This window comes from Tetrahymena thermophila (genome assembly GCF_000189635.1).
Source record: "Tetrahymena thermophila SB210 genomic scaffold scf_8254600, whole genome shotgun sequence".
Classification (NCBI taxonomy): Eukaryota; Ciliophora; class Oligohymenophorea; order Hymenostomatida; family Tetrahymenidae; genus Tetrahymena; species Tetrahymena thermophila.
The window spans coordinates 712217-736113 of NW_002476370.1; the positions used below are offsets into that span (position 1 = coordinate 712217).

At 23.6% G+C, this 23897-nt stretch overlaps 5 protein-coding genes across 5 annotated transcripts; 3 read left to right on the forward strand and 2 right to left on the reverse strand. All coding sequences in view use genetic code 6, as the record gives it.

Moving 5' to 3' along the window:
- Positions 1-811: 811 nt before the first annotated feature.
- On the forward strand, positions 812-6223 carry TTHERM_00283970 (bowman-birk serine protease inhibitor family protein; the record flags this gene model as incomplete). Its single annotated transcript, XM_001018252.3, has 3 exons — positions 812-2362; positions 2443-5703; positions 6134-6223. 3 exons carry the CDS (start codon positions 812-814, stop codon positions 6221-6223), a joined length of 4902 nt encoding a protein of 1633 aa, XP_001018252.3.
- A 2224-nt stretch (positions 6224-8447) lies between these two features.
- Positions 8448-11606, forward strand: TTHERM_00283980 (RPAP3 monad-binding domain protein, putative; the record flags this gene model as incomplete). The annotated part of the gene is made up of 7 exons (XM_001018253.3): positions 8448-8492; positions 8748-8834; positions 9076-9446; positions 9626-11087; positions 11197-11294; positions 11349-11437; positions 11506-11606. 7 exons carry the CDS (start codon positions 8448-8450, stop codon positions 11604-11606), a joined length of 2253 nt encoding a protein of 750 aa, XP_001018253.2.
- Positions 11607-12668: 1062 nt separating this feature from the next.
- Positions 12669-16629, reverse strand: TTHERM_00283990 (GAF domain protein; the record flags this gene model as incomplete). The annotated part of the gene is made up of 4 exons (XM_001018254.2): positions 14388-16629; positions 13751-14338; positions 13528-13691; positions 12669-13475 (listed from the first exon to the last, which is right to left on the reverse strand). The coding sequence occupies exons 1-4, from the start codon at positions 16555-16557 to the stop codon at positions 12669-12671; spliced, it is 3729 nt and encodes a 1242-aa protein (XP_001018254.2). The 5' UTR covers positions 16558-16629.
- A 1009-nt stretch (positions 16630-17638) lies between these two features.
- TTHERM_00284000 (transmembrane protein, putative) lies at positions 17639-18665 on the forward strand (the record flags this gene model as incomplete). The annotated part of the gene is made up of 2 exons (XM_001018255.3): positions 17639-18049; positions 18180-18665. 2 exons carry the CDS (start codon positions 17639-17641, stop codon positions 18663-18665), a joined length of 897 nt encoding a protein of 298 aa, XP_001018255.2.
- Positions 18666-19584: 919 nt separating this feature from the next.
- On the reverse strand, positions 19585-23733 carry TTHERM_00284010 (alpha/beta fold hydrolase; the record flags this gene model as incomplete). The annotated part of the gene is made up of 3 exons (XM_001018256.2): positions 23481-23733; positions 22963-23320; positions 19585-22807 (listed from the first exon to the last, which is right to left on the reverse strand). Exons 1-3 carry the CDS (start codon positions 23572-23574, stop codon positions 19585-19587), a joined length of 3675 nt encoding a protein of 1224 aa, XP_001018256.1. The 5' UTR covers positions 23575-23733.
- Positions 23734-23897: the final 164 nt, after the last annotated feature.

Here is a 23897-nt window from a genome sequence, read left to right on the forward strand (position 1 = left end):
ACACATTTAATTTCCTAAATGGTATTTGATTTAATTATCATTTTTATTTTAGTAATAACTCAAACTTTGGCAAACAAATAATCTTAATACTAAATTAATAGTAGTGAAATATAATTTTTAAGATTAGAGTATTCAGTTTATTTATATTTTAATCATTTAAAAATATTTTATTTTTTCAAAAGCTTAGGTAAAAGGTATGATGTATCATTTAGGTAATTATAATAAAATTGTAATAATGGCGAATATTTTGATGGTAAAGTTTGTTAAAAATGTCATCCTACATGCTTAAGTTGCAATGGAACAAACTTTAATTAGTGTCTGGATTGCGATATTTCAAAATTTAGGAAAATTTCTGGATCTTAATAATGTAATTGTATTGAGGGATATTATGATAATATGAATAATTGCACCAAATGTGATTAATCTTGTCTAAGTTGCAGCGGAAGTAGTGATAAAGAATGTTTGACTTGCGATTTGAGTAAATTTAGATACTTAAAAGATGGCTAATGTGTGTGCTAAGATACGTATTATGACAAAGGAGATAAAAATATTTGCGAAAAGTGCTAAAATCCATGCAAAAATTGTATTTTATAAGGATTAAATATTTTGTGCTTAAGCTGCTTAGATAATTTGAAAATTTTGCAATTAGGAAAATGCAATTGCTAAGATAGATTCTACGAAGATAATTAAACAAATTGTTAGAAATGTATTAATAATTGCTTAATTTGTTAAGATAGTACTACTTGTAACAAATGTGATTAAAATAGACAATTTTAATATAATAAGTGTTAGTGCTTAACTGGATTTTATGATGATGGATCAAATTGTTAAAAATGCGATTCTACATGTTAAGAATGTTCAGGACCTTCATCATCCTAATGTACTTCATGTGATTCTTCTAAATTCAGGATACTTACTGGTGGTTAATGTTAATGTATGCCATAATATTTAGAAGACTCTCAAAAAAATTGTATCTGCAAAATTCCATTTTGTCTCAAATGCTAAAACAATAATAATATTTGTGATCTTTGTGAAGATAATAGAATTTACAGTCCAAAAAATAATAGCTGCATTTGTAAAGAGGGATATTTTGAAAAGGATAAGACATGCTAAATTTGTCATAAATCTTGCAAAACTTGTTCTGGAGGAACAGAACTAGAATGTGATTCATGTGCTTCTTTACGTTAATAAGTATCTCCTAAAAAATAATGCTTATGCTAGGATGGTTATTATGAAGATACAAATTTTAATTGTTAAAAATGCCACTATTCCTGTTAAAAATGTATAAATGATAACAATTCAAACTCATGTACATCATGTTCATTCAGCTCAAATAGGATTTAATAATCACTTCCTGATTAAAAAATATTTAGTTGTGTTTGCTAAAATAAATTTTTTGAAATTCCAAATAATTAAAATTGCGGATAGTGTAATCCTTAGTGTAATCAATGCTCTGGAGATTAGAATCATTGTATTTAATGCGATGAAATTACAAGAACTTTAAAAAATAATTAATGCGTATGCAAAGTAGGATATTTTTATATCAACTCAAATGATGTTTCTTGTTTGTAATGCTATAATAAATGTGAAACTTGCAAAAGTGGATAAAAAGAAAATAATATTTGCTTAACTTGCAGACCAACAGACAATAGAATACTTTAAAATAACTCATGTTAATGTAAATAAGGTTATTTTGAATCTTTTTCATCATCCAGCACAATATGTGACTAATGTTAGCCAAAGTGCTTATCATGTTCAAATAAAACAACTTGTGATAGCTGTGATCAAAGCTTATAACTCATACTAAACTCATCAAATCAGTGCGTATGTAAAGATGGATACTATGAAGATAATGGTTTATGTAAGTTATGTCATTATTCTTGTGAGAAATGTAATGGACCTGGATCAAACAACTGTACTTCTTGTATTTAATCTAAAAATAGGATATTCAAATAAAATTAATGCATTTGCTTAGATTCTTATTATGATGATGGTTCAAATTAGTTATGTTAAAAATGCCATTATTCTTGCTACACTTGTAATAATAATCAACCTGATTCTTGCAAAAATTGTGGAAACTCTTTAAAAAATTATAGGATATAATAACAATAAATTAATTTACCATCTTAATCTTAATTTAAATGTATTTGTTAGGATTAATACTATGATGATGGTAATAATAATATTTGTGATAAATGTCATTATTCCTGCAAAACTTGTTCATAATAAAACATTTGCACCAATTGTGATCAGTCTTCTTTTAGGTAATTGTAATAGGTAGAAGCTAATAAAATTTACTGCTTGTGCTAAATTGGATATTTTGAAGATTCAAATAAAATTTGTTAATAATGCTCTTAAAACTGTAAGTCTTGTGAAAAATAAAAAGATTAATGCACAGATTGCAGATAAGATATGAACAGAGTTTTAAATAATAAAACAAAGAAATGCGATTGCAAGGATGGAATGTATGAAGATAAATCTGGAATATGTTAAATCTGTCATTTTTCTTGTGATACTTGTGAAGGAGGTGGGTCAGTTAATGACTGTAAAACTTGTAACTACTAAAATAACAGAGTAGTGTAATAAAAGGATTCAAAAATCACTTGTTAATGCATGTAAACATTTTATGAATCTAACAAGGCTCTTTGTGATAAATGCCATTATTCATGCTTAACCTGTTCTAAAAATAGTAATGAAAATTCTTGTGATTCTTGTGATTCCTCTTTATTTAGAGTACTAAATAGTGGAAAATGCATTTGTAAATCAGGTTATGTAGAAGTTAATCATATATGTGTTCCTTGCCACAAATCTTGTCAAGAATGTATTGGAATAACAAACAAAGATTGTACTAAATGTAATATAGATGATTAAAGAGTGTAATCAGTAAAAGATTAAACCTCATTTTAATGCTTTTGTAAATCCTCTTACTATGAAGATTCTAACTTGGTTTGTTAAAAATGCCATTTTTCATGTTAAGAATGTATCGGTCCTAAAGCTGAAGACTGTACTTAGTGTTCAAGATAAAATTTTAGAATTCCTAGTGAACTTTCATTAAAAAATTTTCTTTGCGTTTGTTAAGAAAAATTTTATAGTGATAATATTAATTCACTTTGTTTACCATGCCATTATTCATGCAAAAACTGTGAGGGTGGTAATAATAAATAAAACTGTACTGAATGCAATTAATCTTTTGGAAGAATTAAGCTTTTACAGTAAGGCTAAAATTAAGGTCAATGCATTTGTAAAGAAGCATTTTTCGAGAATGGTAGTAATGAATTATGTACTGCTTGCGATATTACATGTAAAAACTGCTTTAATAGCTCCAATTAAGGCTGCAATTAATGCTATGATGAAAGAAATTTTATGTTAACTTAATAGAAACAGTGTATTTGCAAACCATAACACTTTTATAATTAAATATAAAATGCATGCTTAAAATGCCATGAATTTTGCTAAAGCTGTAAAGGGTTGGGTAAAGAAGATTGCTTGTCTTGCTTTCCATATTAGAATAGAGAATTAATTGGTACGTAGTGCCTGTGTAAATAATCATTTTTTTAAATAAATCAAAACAGTATTTGCCAAGCTTGCCATTATTCCTGCTTAAATTGTAATGGATATTCACGTTTTTAGTGCACAGATTGTAGCAGTGATTCATTAAGAATATTTAATAGAATTTATTCCACTTGTGATTGCTAGCAAGGTTACTTTGAAATAAAAAATACTTAAAAATGTTAGAAATGTGATTAAAATTGTAAAACTTGTGAAATGAAAAGTGATAAATGTATATAATGCAATAATAACATGGTACTGAATAAGGAATCATACAAATGTGAGTGCTAATCTGGGTACTATTTAGATATTAAAACTAATTATTGTTATCCTTGCTCATACGCTTGTAAATAATGCTTAGGACCTTAAAATGGATAGTGTCTTACTTGTAAAGATAATTATTTAGGTGTTTTATCAGGTATATTTAACAACTAATAGACATATTAATGTAATTGTGATCCTAATTTAAATTGCTTAGGTTGTCATCCTTCTTGCGAATACTAATAGTGTGATCCTAATAATCAAAATATTTGTTTATCTTGCCCATAAAATATGTAATTAACACCTATTTAAACAACAAATAATATGAAATATTAAATTTGTGTATGTATGGAAGGTTTTTATGAAGATATTATTCTTTTAAAATGCTTAAAATGCCATTTTACTTGCTAGACATGTGTAGGACCATCTGCATAAGATTGTTTGAGCTGTAAAGATGAGGACTTAAATTTTAGGCAAGCTAAACCTGTTCTTAATTAAATTCCTCATTTAGTTGAATGTTCTTGCAAAAAAGGTTATTTTGAAATATAAAATTAGTTAAAGTGTTAAAAATGCCATTCAAGCTGTGAAACTTGTTAAGGTTAATTTAATTATTGCATATCTTGCCCTGAGAATTCATTTATTTCTTAAAACGGAGTTTGCATTTGTAAATAAAATTTTATTTTTATGAGCACTTTGGGTATTTGCCAGTAATGCCATTATAGCTGTAATTAATGTGATGGATTATAATTAGATGATTGCTTATCATGCTCATCTCTTACTACGAGAGTATTTGTACCTAAAAACGCTAATATGAAAAATAGTTTAGGAACTTGTAAGTGCTAGTAAGGATATTATGATATTGGTGATTCAGAATGTCAAAAATGTCATTATAGTTGTGAGACTTGTATTGGTTAAGCTAATTTTTGTATAACTTGTCCTCCTTAGAAATTAAGCCATCGATTTTATTCATCTAACGGTAAGTGTGATTGTTTGCCAAAGTATTTTGAGGATGTAAACAATAATTGTGTGCCTTGTCCTTATGATTGCTATACTTGCAATCTTGAAAAAAAATGCTTAACTTGCGAAGAAAGTTAAAGATAGCTAGATACCAAAACAAATAGGTGCACTTGTTATAAAGGAACATTTGAAGTTTAAGACAGAAGTTGCTAACCTTGTGATTTAAACTGTGAAAGCTGTAAAGACAATCCTAAAGTTTGTTCAACTTGTCATCCAAATTCCGACTTAAACTACTTCAGTAAATGTGTATGTAACGAAGGCTTTTATGAAGACCCTGAATTTTATAAATAATATTCTATGATACCTAGAAAATAAATTTCTATTCTGAATAAAACTGATTTATGCAAAAAATGTTTTACTACTTGCAAAAGTTGTGATAATAAACTTACCTGTTTGTCTTGTGATGTAATGAAATTTACAGTACTTAACCCTAAAACTAAAATATGTGAGTGTTTTTATGGTAGATAACTAATTTTAAATGAGGATGGAAGCTTTACATGTGAATTATTAGATAGCTATATAACTTAAAGCACAGAATAATAAATTAGCACTATCCACTAATTAATAAGCAAAATGATGAATTTTATTTATCCTATTTTTGGATTTCTTTCTTTTATGAGTATTTTCACAGGAAATTTAACCTTACCTAATATTATGCTTTAAAGAGTTTTTGATATTGAACTATTATTATACTTAAATGTAATGCCTATAGATAACGTTAAGCAATTCTTATCTATAACAAATAAATCAATCTACATGTACATAGGCTATATCAACCCCTTTTAAAATATTTTATCAAGCGAGGATGATTATTATGTAAGTAATAATTTAAAAGAGTACAAAATTTCTACAAATATTTACAAATAAGGAGGTGGTGTAATAATAATAGTATTATCACTGTACCTCATCCATTTTATTTTAAGAAAAACTGTTTTTCATAATAGATATACTCTTATTGATTAATATTATAAAGCTATTCATTCAAGAATTTTATTAGCTAGGCTCTATAATCTCTACTATATAAATGTATTTTATTCTCTTGAAGGGATTTTATCCTATTTATTACTATTCTATTCATTCCTTGGAGCTACAGATAGCCGACTTTTTTTTAAAGTACCATCAATATTTATGATTTGCTTTTTTACTATTAATTATGCTTACAAAATAAAATTTTGCTAAAACCTTTTGTAAGATCCATATGAAGTAATTTTTAACTGTAAGAAATTAAAAATATTTTCATTTAAAATATACTTTGCTAGATAATTAGCAACTTTGATACTTTTTTATTTATACTTTTCTTAATAAGACTAATGGTAAATAGTATGGATATTGGTTTATAAGATACTAATTTGCATACCAATATTAGCAATCAAATACAAAAATAAAACTATCATGAAGATAAACATTCTGGTTTAAGAAGCAATCTATATATCTATATTAATATTTAGTCTGCTACTAAGTGTTTAGACAAAAAGAAATATATTAGATAAAAATGATAGCGAAAATATGCTAAAGCAGTGCTTAATTTTTAAAGTATTAATAGTATCTTTGGTTTTATTAAGCTTGGTTTTTCTATTTGCATATATCATTTTTTCATTTATTAGATTTATTATCTAAAAATATGATTATAAATCTAATATTTTAATTATTTAATAAAAATTATACCGTTAGACCATCAATATATCTGAGAGAGAGTTTAGATAAAAGTAAGAAAATTAAATATTAAAAGTTTAACTTTAGCCTAAAAATGAATTTAAGATGAGTAAAATATCTAAAAATTTATAAAATAAATTAGAAGTATTTAGCTATTTAAAAGTTAAAATAAATTCATAGTCGAAATTAGATTGAATAACTTATGTAAAATCTTAATTTTAAACATAATTTATGTTAATTTATATGGAGTTTCAATTAAATGTTATTTTATAATAAATTCATTCTAACCTTAATTTATGATATTTTTATTAACTATTTTAGCTAAATGTAATATCAATTTCATTTAAAAAATAATTAAAAAAAAATTTTATTAAATATTTTTCAATTAAAAAATAAAATGGTATTTAAAATTCATCTATTAGACTAATTTTATAAAATAAAATAAATTTGTCTATTTTTATTATTAAAATAATTAAAATTTTATAAAATATTTATTAATGATATATATTACTAATTAATAATTCATATTCAGTCTAAAGACTTTACTAAAAACATAAAATTTATAAATTAATCATTTTCAAAATATTTATTGTTTGTTAGTAGGAATTTTAAGCTTATTTAACTATTTAAGGTTTGCTTTTTATAAGAAGAATAAATTATTTAATTAGATAATAATTAATATAATATATTATTTATTATAGTTACATCATAACTCCCTTTTAGAATTTTTACTTTCGAGCTTGAGATTTTTTAATTACATTTGACAAATAAAAATAATTTAATGCTTAATAGACTGGCTAGAAATAGAAATTTAGAACATTCATTAGCTTAATTTAATTATAAAAAAAGCATAAAAGCATAATAGTAGTTTATAGAATTAAAATTATATTAAAATTTTCATGACTCATAAATAATTGAAATAAGAAATTGATTAAATTATTAAATATAAAAATATTTAAGATTGTTAAAGCAAATATGCTTATATTTACTATGTAAATTGATTACAAAATTATAAAAAATACTCTTGAATCAATTTTAATTTTTAAAAATTAAAACAATTTTTGGATTAATTTTGATAAAAATATATATTATTTTCTTTCCTTTGTAAGAAAACGAATTTTAGTAACAAAAATTTGATTTTTTTATTCTATCTTTAAGCATTGCATAAAGGAAAATATTATCCTATAGAATACAATTTATGTAAATCAATACAGTAAAAAAAATTGAATGAGTAGAAATAGATTTTGTAATTTGTGGGTTTTGCTTACCTTAAACAAGATCATTTTACAAAAAGAAAATATATTTATAGAATAAATGAAAAAAGTGAGGTGGGGATACGCAAAAATAGGATAATTCAAATTAGTTGAGCCTCTTTAACTTAAGAATATAATAATTTGTTATAGGTGTCTCAGTTAAAAAAAAAGTGTTAAATTTCTTCTAATAGAATTATTTACTTAAAATAGTATGTAGTTTAAAAATTAAAAATTTTGTAAGAATTTTATGATGTCATTAAAAACACTAGTAATCAGATAACAAATATTAACAAAAAATAAAGAAAAATATTAATAAATGTTCAAATTGCTTAGATGTATATAAAACCTCTTTATTTTTGTATGATAAGCTCATCAAAATAAATAAGCTTTTTAAAACAGTGGCAGCTGCTCACATTTCACATTTCTTTATTTTTTATAAGGACCGAAACTTTTAATTAAATGATTAGAAGGCAAGTAAGTGAATCAGTTTGTTAGTTAGCAAATAATAATAAATTACTTTATTTTATATAGCTATGTTATTGATTAATCAAAACAATAAGATTATTAAAATCAATATAAAGCAAAGAAGATTAGATAAAATACATAAGAAATCAGCCAAAAAATAAATAAACTATCAAAAACATTATAAAGCAAGCATAAATATTAGAAAATTGCTCATATAAACTGTTTATACCATAAAAAAAACAAATAAAAATGTCTGATAACAAGAAAGAAAGCGAAGAAGTATAGACTACTAATGTAATCTTTATTTTTTAGGTTAAAAAGAAATATTTAGGAGTAGGCTTATTTTACTTTTAGCTTAAGTTGCGAAATTTTTATCTTTAATCAGATTAAATTTTACAGCATTTATTGACTAAATGAGTGAGTTTCATTTCACAAAATTAGAGTTAAAAGTGGAGAAGCCATATCTTAATTGTTTTTTAGATCAAAATAAATATTTTAAGGCAGTTTATTGTAAAAATTTTAAAAAAATTATTTTTTAAAAAATGAAAGTCTTCAAATAAGAAATCAATCAGATTTTTACAAGAATAGTATGAACAAGATGATTAAATTCCATCAGGAAACCTTTAAAAATCAGTGGTAACTTTAAAAAATGAATGAAATAAAAATAAAAAATAATTTTAAAATCCTAATTGGTGAGCTTAATTTGGTTTTTAAAAATGGATAATTTTTCAGTTGGAAATTCAGTGAAGTATATTCGTTTTTGAAAGCTAAGAGCTCATTCATTCCTTTCATTTATTTTTTATTTCAGAACTTAGATTTTAGTTAAATTTTAAATAAAGTATAATGAATGAATAAATTTTTATTACTAATAAATCAGAACACAAGCAGAGCAGTAAGTGACTCAACACGCGAAGGAGAGGAAAGAGAGGAAGATATTGATGATATCGTTGGTGAAAATTAATCAAAATTTAAACATATTAAGAGTATTGATGTTATTCTACCAAACTGTGAAGATAAATTGACTGAAACAGTTTCTCCTTCCAAGAAAGTAGAAAAAAGTTTAAATGCTAGCAGTCTACAAAGTGAAAACTAAGATGATAATCTCTCAGTTCATTTTGGAGGATTAGAAATTTTAGATGATAATGAAGGTGAACTTCCTAAGTTTGAATATGAACCTGATGATGTTCCCATGAAAAGTATTCTGAAAAACGATTTAAATCGCTCAAGAAATATATCGTTCGATGTTAGGTAATATTAAATCACATTTACTTTATAAAATAAAAAACTTTAAATTCTGCTATTTTTTGTATTTTCTTAATATAAAATTTAAATTGTTAAATTCTTAAAATGCATTTTATAATAACGATTGATAAATTCTTTTATATTTATTTATTTATTTACATTTTATTGTAATCAAAATAATATAGAATGCTAAAAGACATTGAAGGCAAGATAATTAGTCATGATAATTTATCTATGAATCCTGATGATTAAATTGATAATGATTTAAGAAATTCGATATTAAAAAACTGTTAGTTTAATGAAGATTCTATTAGTTAAGGTAGATCTTAAGGCTCTGGCATCATGAATAAAAGTATAGATTCAAATGAAGATGAAGATGATTATTTCTAGGATGAAAATCAAAACGAAAATAAAATTGAGTTTCGTAATAGATTAGATAGTGAAGTTAGATTTAAATTAATTCCTACTGTTTAGGAAGCTTCTGAAAAACCAATTGATACTAGCATTGCTAAAAGAAATTCTCTACTTTTCCCAGCTTATTCTATTTTAAAGAATAGTCCTCTTGTGCAACCTTCTGAGTTCAAATCACTCAAATAAATTGAAAAGGTGGCCAACCATAGCCATCGTAACAGCACTGATTAAAATGCATATAAGATAAATTAAGAAAATGAAAGTGGAGAAGATAGTGAGGATAGTCAAGACAATGAAGAATCAGATGTTCGTTTTGTTGGTGATATTGTCCTTCAAGATGAAAGTGCCTATAAATTTAAGTATAACCCTGAAGAAAACCCAAAGAAACCTATTATTAAAAGAGGTTCATGCATGACTCATGCAATGACTCCAACAGCTAGCGTATCTTCATAGTTTGCATCAATAGCTTTTTCTAATGTTAAGAATGAAGAAAATAAAAGAAAGCGCATGTCTTATGACTTCTTGAATCTTAAGAATGTAGATGGAAAAGTTATTAAGCACTGGTAGCAAAAAGTAATTGAAGACACAAATCTTACTGAAGATTAAAATAGAGATATTAAGTTTGGAGGGATTGAAATTCTTGAAACAGATAAGCTAGGGGACTAGGTCAATATTGCTTCTAAATCTATTAAACCCCAAAAACCTATTCTTAAAACTTACAGGGGACGTAGTTGCTCATTAGACTTCAAAAAGCCTATTAAAAATATAGATGGTGTTTACATTCGTAAAACTCAAAATCAAGAAGGAGATGATGATGAAGAGGGCGAGAAGGTTGTTCATTTTGGTGAAGTAGAATAAGCAGAAGAAAATGTAGCTAATAGTGGCAATACTTGTGGCAATAATATAGCATAAAATCAGGCTAAATAAATATCAATAAATTTAAATTTAATTCGTTAGTATAACTCATAATAAACTGAGGAATAGTAAAAATAGAACGATGAATAAAATAAAAAATCTATCTTGAAAAGATCTTCAAGTGTGCAAATGAGAAAACCACCTACTTTTAATTCCTCCAATGACAATACTCCAACCACTAAAAAGAAAAGTAATTTCTCTAATCGTAAAATTGAAATCAAAGAGAATCTAGGTTTCGATATTCCTACTTCTGAAATCTTCACTGCAAACTGGACTTCAATCCGTAACGACTACATAGAGTCTGCATTAAAATTTTTAGTGGTAAAGATATTAATTTAATTATGCTTTAATTAATGAAAACAGAGATTATACATAAATTAAACTTCATTGGAATTTTTTAAAATATTTTTTTTGTAATTTAATATAATAGAGGATAGATACTAAAAATTTACCTTAAATTTTCTAACATGGAATGCAGCCTCAATTATTCAGCCAAATTATCGAAGTTCTACATGAAAGGACTGAAAAGTAATATTTTTTGTAAAGATATTACAATTTTAAACATTTATTTAAATTTAAAAGTGATGCTTTTGTCAAATCTTACATAGAAAACCTTTACAAAATTAAGAATTTCTAGTCTCTCCTGTACATAAATAAGTATCAATAAGATAGTAATTAATTATTTTTTAGCAGAGAAGTTATTTTTATAAACATTTAAAATATTTTTATATAAATATAGTAATCTAAGAAATTCTTGATTCACTTGAATAAAACCATTCTATTGATGAGAATACTTACAATTAGCTATGCTCAATCTATATATTAAAGTAAAGTGATTGAAAATCATTACCTGCATTGCATTTTTACTAATATTTCTATTCCAAATTTCTTATATGAAAAGAATAAATAGTATGATTTATAAATAAATTATCTATTATTCTGTCTGTATTAAATCTAAGCAATAAGAATAACCATTTAAAACAATTATTCAAAAATCATACTTAAAGCAAATCAGAAACTATTCTATCAATATCCTTTTAATTATCCCTTTTTAAGAAATTATAAAATAAATTTAGATAAAATCAGCCAATATTTTAGAAATCATAGTCCAATTTTTATTAATATTAAATTAATTGTAACTAATTATTATTTATTATCAATAAATATGTATAAACTAAATAAAATAAGATTTTTTATAAATGGAAAGATTAATAAATTATTATTTATTTACAAAGTATGTTAAATATTATCATCAAAATATAAATTATAATACATTTATTTGAATAAACAGTTAACAATAGTTTATATGTTAAGAAAATTAGAAAAGATATTAATTACAAGGAAATTTACTAAATAAGTAATTACATTTACTAATTAAAAAAATTACACAAAAATTTTTAAAAGAAATTTATTGTTTTTACCTCAAGTTAAGTTTGAGAGTTTGCTGAATTATGTTAAAAAGAGCTCAAAATTTATTATCTATATATAACCTTTTATTAAAATTTCCCTTTGAATCATTTTTATAGAAGCTAAAATTCAAAAAATTTGAAAAAAATATTGAAGAATAATATTAAATAACTAAGCCTTTTGTATTTTTTTTTTAAGTTTAATTTTTTTAATAAAATAAGATTACTTGAATAAATATACTTATATACATTTGATTAAAATATTAAAAATATTTATAAAAAAGATACTCACACCTTATTTATTCTTTGTTGTTTTTTTAATTTTAAATACAAGATATTATTTTAACAAATTATTTTTAAATGATAAAATTTAATATGATAAAACTCAAAATTTTTAAAAATGACTTTTAAGAAATTTAAATGAATCATTGATTGCTTATATGAATGTTTTATTATATCCATACTTTCAACGATAATTTATATATTTTTCCTTCTATCACTACTTAGATTGGTTACAAATTAAGTTAGAATTATTATATTACTCTTTTTCATGATGTTAAATTTTATTTTTAATTTAACTATTTAAAATCTATATTTGTTGTTAGGAATTATATATTGGCCCTCTAGAAGTTTTAGATTATATAACAGGGGAAACTACAGATTTTGTTGAATATGATCTTGTTTTTAACTATTTTGTTTTTATTTACTCAATTTGATTTTCAAAAAAATTTCTTTATTCCTACAACTTGAAGTTGATTTCTTAGTTATATTTAAGTAGCTTTTCAATACAATGTCCAATAAGGCTACAAACATTTTGCATAATTTCTTTATAGAGAATATCCATCTTAAGCACTTTTTTACCAAGCTAAGTATTAAGATAAGAAACTTACAATGCTCCTAAAACTTAGTTATTTGATATGATAGGTAATGTATAAGTAGGTAAATAAGTATCAATATCAGTCAAGGGATTGAAATAGGGATGTTGCTGTTATTCCATCACTTCTATCTCTTATTTACTTGTTATACTCAATCCTATAATACCTGTTCTTATTTCAAACTCTTCTGAATTGATAATATATTTTTTATTTTAGGCGGATTTATTGTTATTATTTTCATCATATATTCTTTTTTCAGTTAATGTTTAATTATTTTCTAAGTATTATTTAGTAAATCTTTCAAGTTTATTGTTCGAATTAATTAGATACACAAAACATTTTTGAGTACCAAAAATTTCAATAAGTGCTTCTTATGCTTCTGCCATTAATTCATTTAATTTTTCGATTTCTAACATCCTAACATAATTCTAAAGTGAATGATTAATAGTTAATTTATATAAATAAATTAAATATTTTTACTTGAAGTAGTCTAGAGATTCTTTAATTATTTAAAAAATTCTATTCATATATCATCCCAATTGAAATAATATTTCCAGATACTCTGATGATATTCTCAACTTTCATTTGATCATAAATATATTTCGCCTTGCTTTTGTAGTTCAGATTCACTATTTAAACAACACCTATTATTTATTTTTAAAATTAAATGAAATTTAATTAGCTAATCAAAAAATAGCTGTACCCATTAATCCATTTTAATAATTAAGCAATGGAATCAGAAGTAAGCTTTTGATATCCGGATGGAGGATAGAGTCTATCTCTGGATCAAAACGAGGATCATATGCAATGTCGTCAACTTTTATTTTTTCAAGGGTTGTTACTAAGTGTTTTAGTAATCCTCTTTAAGGCTTTATTCTAATTACTGAATTATCACTCTTTTTTGACCAAAGTTCTTTAGTCTTTTCATCATAAATATAGAAGAAGATCTTTTAGCAGTTTATATTTCTAATTAGTTGCTAATGTAAATTATTCATAATTTCATTAAATCTTAAGCTCTTAGATACATCAATGCAAGATTCTAATGATTTTTTAAGCATTAATCCATAATCAAGAGAAATTACATAATCTGTTAGCAGCTTTTAAATGCTATCAGCAAAAGATACTTATTAATCAACAGGCTATAAGCTTAGTTTATAAAAAAATTATGTAGGATCTTCAACAAAGTCTCCTATCCAGTAATTTCTTGGATTTTTTTTTGCTTTTTTTAAATCTTGCTCGCTAGTTAAAAACATAATTTGATTCTCTTCATCATCTAACTTCCTGTATTAATCTAATTTTCAATTTAATTATAAAATATTTTTATAAAGTTTCTAATTTACGTTTTTTTGGTATTCTTTAAGGGGATCTTTGAGAAAGTAGCATTCTATTTGGTGTTTGTATATTCTAATTTTAGCTGCTTGTGATAGTGAAATTTGCATTTTGTTTTAAATTTCTTGTGCTTCCACTCGAATTTAATTATCTCGTTTATGGTGAATTGCATGGAGATTGTCGTGATATAGCTTGAGTGAAGTTTAAATTTTTTTTATTTTCTTCTTCTTCGTCATAATCTTCTTCAATAGTAGAATCCTGCTTATCATTATTTTTGTCTAGGTGGTCATCAGATTAAAATGTTTCTAAAGTTGCATAGAAGCTATTTCTTTTAATAGCAGGTTTATTTACCTACTGGGGAGCTATTTAGGAACTGCTATTTCTGTTTTTAGTTGTTGAGTTTCTTTAAGTAGGAGGAGTTAGAGCATTATTCCTATTAGTCTAATCGCCACTTTGAATATGCCTAGAATGTCTTATGCTTTTTGTCATCAAATTTTAAGACTCATTCATCACTTAATCTGGATTTTAGTCTTTTGAATCACTTTTAGTATATTCTAAAGGAAGATTATTTATTTTGATGTCTACTTTATTGTTTTTTTATTCCAAATTTTAAGTTTATCCTTCTGAATTATTTTTAGATTACTCATCTTAAACATTCTAGTTATTTTATTATACACTTTTTTTATAATTTTATGAAGAAGCTGATTTTGATCTTTATATTTAATTTTATTATGGACTTTATAGATATAAGTTATTTTATGGTACATTTAGATTATTATTGGTCGAAACCTAATTTTAAATACTTTAATTTTTGTTTTTTTCTTAGCTTCCTTTATTTATTTCACTGCCACCTTAGGTAGTTTTAGCTTAAGTATTTTACTAATTTTAAATAAAATTAATTTTTTCGTTTTTATTTTCAGGTATAACAGTTCCTGAGTATGGCCTTTTTTAGTTTTCAGTAGTAAACTATTGATTTAATGAATCGTGGCCATTGTTTAATTTACAGATACTTGAACTTGGTCTTACATTTGTTTATTGTTAAATTTTATTAGTAGAGTCTTATTCTTAACTAATTTCTAAATTTTTTGTACTCATTTTATTAATGATAATTTTAGCATCTTATTCCCTTTAAATTTAATCTCTTTCAACAAATTTTGTTGGAGTATATGAAGTCATTACTCTTTGTGCAGAAGTAATGTCAGATACACTTTAAGCAATTCTTTGTCTCTTTTTTATCTTAATTGTAGGATTTTTGTAAGCAGAAGGCTATTATTATAAATAAGGTTAAACTTTTTTCTCGGTGTTACTTTTGAGTATAAAGTGCTCATATTTATCATAATTAAACATTTTATCTTATTCTCTATTGTAAAAACTTGAATTTTCATTAGGTACAGTTTTGTTTTTATCGCTTTAATTGCTTTTTATGACTTTTGGAAACCCTTTTGATAGATCCACAAAAGCCTTATTTTATGAATTAGGCACCTCTAATTTATATAAATTTTTAGTGCTATCTTGCTTTTAAAAAGTTGCTTATTTTTGTAGCGCTTAATTGTTCTATTTTAAAGTCTAATCTTCAATTTTTATCTCTTTATCATTTTAATTATTTTGTTAGCTATGTATTTACTTACTTTATTCTACTTCTTTATTACTTAGTTATTATTTTTAAAGATTGCGAACAGCTTCTTAGATTTAATTTGCCAGTTCTTTTTATTTTATTTGCTTTTCAGTCTTTTCATCTGTTTCAATTTTCTATGCAGAATTTATGGATGCAGACCTTAAAATATTCTAAGAATTTTTAGAAAAAAAACTTCTTGCTGTATAATCAGGTTATTGCTGCTCAATTTAAGATTCAAGTTTAGAAATCCTATTCTTCAAGTTTAATATTTGATGTTTTAAGCTTTGGCTTTCAGTAGCGTAATGAGTCATTAATTCTTCTCTTTTTTGCAAAGCTATATCTTTGTACTTAATTTCATAAAGGAGCTATTCTTTTTCTTTAATCATTTTCCTCATTAAGACTTCAAATTTTTGGCAATTCTTGCAAACTGAGTTATTTCTTGTTGAGGAAGAATCATCCTCAGCATATTCTTATATTTTTATTGATTAATTATGCTTTTTATGTTCATCTTAGCTGCTAACTTATTCAGATTTAAAGATTGATTTCTTATAATTATTTTCTTTCATTTTAACTAAAATTTAATAAATACTAATAATATAAAAGTTTATTATCTGTGTAAATATCTGTTAAATTTTTGATTTGTTATTATGCTTTTTTAATTACTTGGTTTTATATATAATCAAATATTTAGTCACTATTGGCATAAACACCTAATACCATTTGATAAAAAATGAGTATCTATCTATCCATTAATATTTGTGGTTTTATATGTACTAATATTATAACTTTTTGATATTATATTACATTAATCTTCATTTATATTTCAAAACCTTAAAATTCTAAAGATACAAAAAAATAAAATTAATTTCGTATCCGATAATATTTTTAAATCAATCAAACCTAATTTGGTTATATTAATATGATTAATAATTAGTATCTTATATTTTAAAATGAAAATAAAATTGATTACTATTAAATTAAAGATGGGAATCCTGATAAATTGAGCATGCACTTGTTAAAAATGGTCAAAATTTTTGGTACTATCTTAAAAATTGCAAAAAATTGCAAAATGCAAAAACTGCAAAATCTATAATATATATGCTCTTATTTAAATAAATAAATAATTAATTATATAAAAATTGAAATTGACTACTATAATTTTCCATATTATTAAAACTCCTTCTAAATTAGCACTTGCTCAAAAATTTTAAGGATTTAAAGTATATTATTTTATCCATTTTTTATAAAATAAGGATTCTATTAAATAATATGTATATAAAAAGGTTTTAATTGGTTATTTAAATAAAGAACAAAGGTAAATTAAATTGTGATATAAGTATTTAATCTATATTTTAAACTATTTACCTTTTATCTGGTACATACCATTTAATACGATCAATTATTTTATTTAAATAGTTTGTTTTCAAATTTTTATTTTTTTAAAAAAGTAAAAGTTAAAATGATTTTTTTAGACCGAATTTAATTTGACTAATTTATTATAAGTATTGTAATTAAATAAAATTTGAATTAACACACAAAAATAAATTAAATTGAGAATTAATCACTTTTTTTATTTTATAAATTTTGCTTTTTACTTTAAGGGTATTCATAAAGAATATATTCAAAAGTAAGAAGTTAAAATTATGAATGAATTATTTTACATAAATAGTAAATTTTAATGCTTTCTATATATATTGTATTTTTAATATTATTGTCTGTAAGGCATATTTTATCTTGCTAATTAATTAATAAGGTCAATTCTATTAATAATATTTCTCTAAGTTTATTTAAAAGCTTTTTGTAAAAGTAGCTTTTTTATAAATCATCTTGTATGTATAAAAATTATTTATTTTCTTTCTATTAATTTCTCCTATTAACTCCTCCATCAAATTTTTGTATGGTATCAAAAAAGTTAAGTAAATTATCTATTTTTATGGACTAAGAAAAAAAGGTTTATCTTACACTAATTTAATTATTTTTTTATCTTATCAATCATCTTAAAGAATATTTATAAACTAATAAAAATCAAATATATAAATATATTCCTCCTCAAATTAGGTAAATAAAATATTCTAATAGCAAATATGTGCAATGATTTACAAATTCTACAAATAGTTTCTATTTAAAAGCACATTTTTAGCTAATGATAAAGGAAACTTCATATTTATATTTTTTTTTATGATTAAAGAATAAGATGAACAGAAAAGCTTAAGTTGAAAATACTGCTAATTTAGTTAAATTGGTATTTACCACATGCGTTGGATTTTCAGGAGTTATTGTTTCTGTCCTTGTTGGTATTAATTGCGCTACTTACTATAATATGACCATTTTACCAGCATTCATTATCGGTTTCATTCCTTTGGTTGTTCATTTCCAAAAGCAAAAGAACACAAGCAAATTATTTTATTTCATGATGTGGGTTGTGCACTTTTTCTGTTTTGTCTTCTAATGTGTTTGGGATTAGAGCTATAACAACTATTATAACAGCCAATCTTCCGAACAGACATTTTATTGTCCTAAAACTTCTAAAACTTTAAAATCCGATTACTCAATAAAAATTGGAATAGGTAATTACTATCTCTTAATGCTCAGTATTACTTTCTTCCATCTTTTAGAATGTATTCTTCTTGCAAGAAAGGTTTATGAATTAGCTGATAGCAAAAAATCTATTTGAAAAAATGAAAATAATATAAACTTGTAGAAAATAATTGAGTTATTTGTTGTATATTTTGATGAATATTAAGACATATATTGAAATTCATTAAATATCAAATATTTTATTTAAAATATTATATGTAAAATATGTTTTAGATAAAAAAGATAGCACTTTTATTCAATAATACAATGCAAAAGCTATTTTGATTTCTTAAAAGATATTTATTATTCACTTTTAATAATCCTATTTTGTATGCATAGATTTTTTTTAATTTTTATACCAATTAATTGTAATAAGCAATTTTTTGTTGATTATTATGAGATAATTAATATCAATAATTAATCATTTAAATTAAAAAAGATATAAATTGATTGATTACTAAATTTTTTCATAATAATATTAAAATATACTTTTTCTATAGAAGAAAAATAATGAAAATAAAAGATTAGTATTTGCCAACAAAAGAGTATTTATTTATTTAAAGTATTAAATTAAATATAAAATATTTATATTGTTTGTTACTTACTAATAAAGAAACATTTTAATAAAATATATTATTAATTAAAGAAGTCAAAATACTCATTAAAAAGAAATAAAATTAATAAAAATTTTAATATTTTTATTTTTACCTATGATAAAAAGACTTTTTAATTTAATGAGTGTTTGTATTGTATTTGGTTGGTATTTACTGTAAGTAGTTTATATAGTAATTTTATTTTTGCTCTTGTTTTATTTTAAATTTTAAACAATTTTATGAAATAAAATATTTTGTTTGATTGAAAGAAAGAAATATTTAATAAAAATAAATTTCTAACTATTTTACTACACTATTAACACTAAAAAAATATTTTAGAAATCAAACTTCTTCCTTTATTTAATTAAGTTAATGGAAAGAATTATTACAATTTAATTATAATAAGATTATATTATATAAAAATCAATCAATATATTAGATTGCATCATCATTACTATGGTTTGTGTGAAGCTAAATTTATTTTGGTTAGCTCTGTTATTAATGTGATATTGGTAATTAAGTATCTAAATTTGGGTACTTTTACTTGTCAGAGGCCTCATAAGTAGTTTAAATTTATTGATTTATTGAAACAGATTCATAAGGTAACTTATTACTAATACCATATTATTTATTGCTGTAGTTTATTTCTTTAGCTTTCTATTGTAAATTTCCTTGATTAAGGTCACTTATTTGGTTTATTTAATTTGTTTACAACTCCCCTAATACTTTATGATAAAGAGATTATTGCTACTAAGGCTAATTAACTATTTATATTTATGGATATTATTCAGAGTATTTTACTTATGTTCTTTGGCTCTTTTAGTGCAAATCATATTCTCCTCTTTGCGTTCTATTTTGTAAATTTTATGTGAATACAGACACAAATTAAACTTTTTCAACGTTTTCCACTCCACTGTATCTTCTTTGTAAGTTTTCGTTATTTTAATTCGTAGGATGGCTCAAAACAACACGAACTGGAGAGTAGGGAGGTAGAATATTATTTTATGATTAAACTATTTTCTATGTATAATTTTATGCGTTTTTTTATCCTTAAGAGGAGTTATAGATTGTAGAGCTTATCACATTCGATATATTAGGAACGAAATTTCTATTCAAAGGACTTAATGTTTGTCTATCTTTTTATATTACTTGGTTGTTAATATTAGGTTACTACTATGATAATACTAAATTAAATTAGTGACGACTGTTTTAATGATATTGTTGCTATTAGATTTAGGTAACTCCTTATTATGGAATATTAATTTGAATATTTTTATTTTCTTTAAACAATTCCTACTGCTTAGGAATGGAATTCTCTAAATTAAAGTTCCTATTTGTAACTTTTATGGCTTCATTCGCGATACTAGCATTTCTACTTCTGCTATTTAGTCTTTGAATTCTATCTTAATTTTCTGCTTCTCTTAACACATTAATCTAGTTTTCAATTATTGTGTGCTTGTCAAACTTGCTTGGAGAGTTTATATTTTGCATCAAATATCCTTATTATTGACATTTATTACTATGATCTGTTGTATTATCAGATTTAAATAATTGTGTTTATTGTTATAAAATTTAGATTTCTTTTGCACTTTACTGCTAATTATTATTTTATTTCACACAATTATTTTAACTTTTAATTATTTCTTGATACTAATTATTTTTTTATTATTGTTGTGATTAAATCTCTTGATTTTAAAATGGATTTCTTGTTGGATTTAGGTATGAAAAGTTGTTTCCGTCTAATGAGGAATTATTCCAATCAAATGCACTACCAAAATTAGGTATTGCCTATGTGTAGTAATCGCTTTGATTATCAAATTTATTTATACTTGGTTAAGCAAGCTATTAAAAATTTCTGTCCACAGGCTAAGATTAATCTTAGATAATATTTTCATTTGTAGAATTAGTATTTTGTAAAAGTTAAGATGATATTTTAGAATTTGAAGTTATTCCTTTTTTTGAGTCATTTTTATGATAGTAGACTATTCCATATTAGTAATACTCTTAAAGATCTTTTGCTTTTTCACTCAAATTGTCTTTATTTGAACTATTTACAAAATCCAAAGAATACTGTCTGCCACATTAATTTGAAAATTTTTTTACTTTTGAAGCTTACTCTGGAAATTATTATTATTATTATTGTTCTTATTGTTATTATTGCTATTACTATTACTGAGGTGAACAGAATTATTTTTCTTAGAAATTGTTCTTTCTGAATTCCTAGCTTGAATGTACTTATTAAATATTCTAGCTTTCTACTAAAAAGGGAGTAATTTATAGTTAACTATTTTATACATTTTAAAAATTAGTTCCTCTTGAAAAATTAATATGCTATTGACAATCTGGTATCTAAAGCTTAACAGTAGGAGAAAGTGCAGAAGAGCTGGGACTCCTAACAAGGTTATTTACAGGTGATTTAGTTTAATTAGAGTTCTTATATGCATTACTGATTGGAGGCTTTTATATTATAATATTTTCATTTGCTATTTACTGTAGAAGGTTTAACTAGTTTGAAATATACTATTCAGTATTGTCAATCATTTTATCGCTTTATTCTTTAAATTAATTATGAGATTAAAATATGTTTAATCCTTGATTTTATTAATGATTTTTAGATTATTTTCTTTCTGAATATGCATCTTAGAATATTTTCTTTCTTGCAGGTTTTGGTGTCATTTTATTTTCGAAGTGATTCTAGTCTAGTTTTTTATCTATTTACTATTATTATTATTATGAATCTTTGAAAAGTGAATCTTATCTTATTTAAATTTAATGGGCATTTATTTATTATTCTGTATTTTTTTACTGATAGGATATCAAAGATATGCCTCTCTACTAAATCTATCCTGATAAACTGTTTGATTTAGTATGACCTGCAACAGCTCTAGTATTTTTTATTTAATTAAACTGATAGTTAAATTCTGGATCTACCTTCTTTTGATTATTTTAATCAATAGATAAATTTTAGTACTGTTTTTGTGTAAAAGGTATTTATTTTTTAATATTTTAGTAAAATTGTTAAGACTTTTGCTAGTTATTCTATTTATTTTCATATACATTATCATCGCTTGGAAGAGACTGTAAGTGTGTATTAGGTTTAGAATTATTGTAAAAACTATTACTGTTTATGTTGAAAGAGTTTAATTAGGTATTCTTGTTACTAATATCTGGTTAGTTTGCAGTTGTAATTTAGTTTAACTGCTTAATTTATGGTCTACTTATGCAATTTAATTGGATAAATTAAACTATTTTCTAGAAAAACTAATTAGGGCGAATGGTATTATGATTTCCTTCGAATTCAATTATACATTTATCATCAGACCTACATGCCTTATAAAGAACTTAAGAGTGATAAGGCAAAATTATATTATCATTAGTACCATAAGCAAACAAAATTGGAATTTAGAGATTTTTAATTTTTTCTTCAATTTAAGTATTAAATATATCAACTCCATTCAAAGCCTCCTAAATTTATGACTTCATCAATGAAATAACACCGTCAACTATCAAAGAAGGAATCTTCGTTTTAGATGATGCAATTTCTAACATGACTTTCTTTAAATCACTGAAAGGACTATCCAAAACAAGTCCTTATATTTTTGATTAATTCTTTTGGGCATAAAGAATTCCAGTTACTGCACCCATACTTTATAATAAAATTTAATAGTAATTTATTAAGTTTGCAATAATAATAAATTAGAAAGTAACTATTAAAGTTAAAATTAAGTTTTGTTAACTAAATTCTTTGTATACTATATTGAGTGCTATGTTTGAAGTTAATTAATACTTAAATAAAAATACCTTCTTCCCCAAATAATAATCTCACTCTAAGTTAGATTATTTTGAACATATTGAACAATGCTCTCTAAATCTCTGCATTCATTAACCCCCATAGTTACATACTTTCCCTAGCTTTTACCTGAACCTGAAAAATCAAAGCAAAAAAGCCCAAAAGTAGGAATAAGATGCTGAAGAGTGCTAACAGCTTCTACTCTAGATCCAGAATTTCCATGCAAATAAATTACTATAGGAAGTTTTTTTTCTTTTATCATATTATCAGGAAGGAAGTAGGTGCATTCTAATTATTCCCCTCTATCATTTAGTACCTGCACATCTTTTCTAATAACTGCAATTGAATGCAATATTCTAACATTTGAACCTATTTTATAAAATCAAAATAAGCTTTCATATATAATGCCAAATAAATATATCTAAAAAAGTAATTTTCTAACTAAATATATGGCAAATTTCTTTATTTAAATTGCATTTATTCTCACTTTTCAGACTTTTTTTGTAATTAATTTGAAATATTGTATTACCCAAATCTGATAATGAATACTACTACCTCTATGGTTCAATAATATTTTTCCAAAACTGGGCATACTTATCTGAAATACTTTTGAAAAAATCCATCTTTAAATCTGATATAATAAAGTAAGGTTATATAGAGATGAGAATATAAAATGATAGATAGTTGCTTGCCTTGCTATCCCTAATTTGTTTCTATTTTATAAATTTATTGAGGATTATAAACCTGTTGTTTCTACTTTTAATAATTAAACTTTTTGATAAGTTAATAATAATAATTTATAAATATCATCAATAATGAAAAATAATAATTTGGATAATAACTAACTAATTCTAACAATATTTTTAGAACATTAAATTTACATTTAATGTTAAAATTTATTTTTGATTATTTATTTCACAATTGATAAATTAATTGATTAATACAT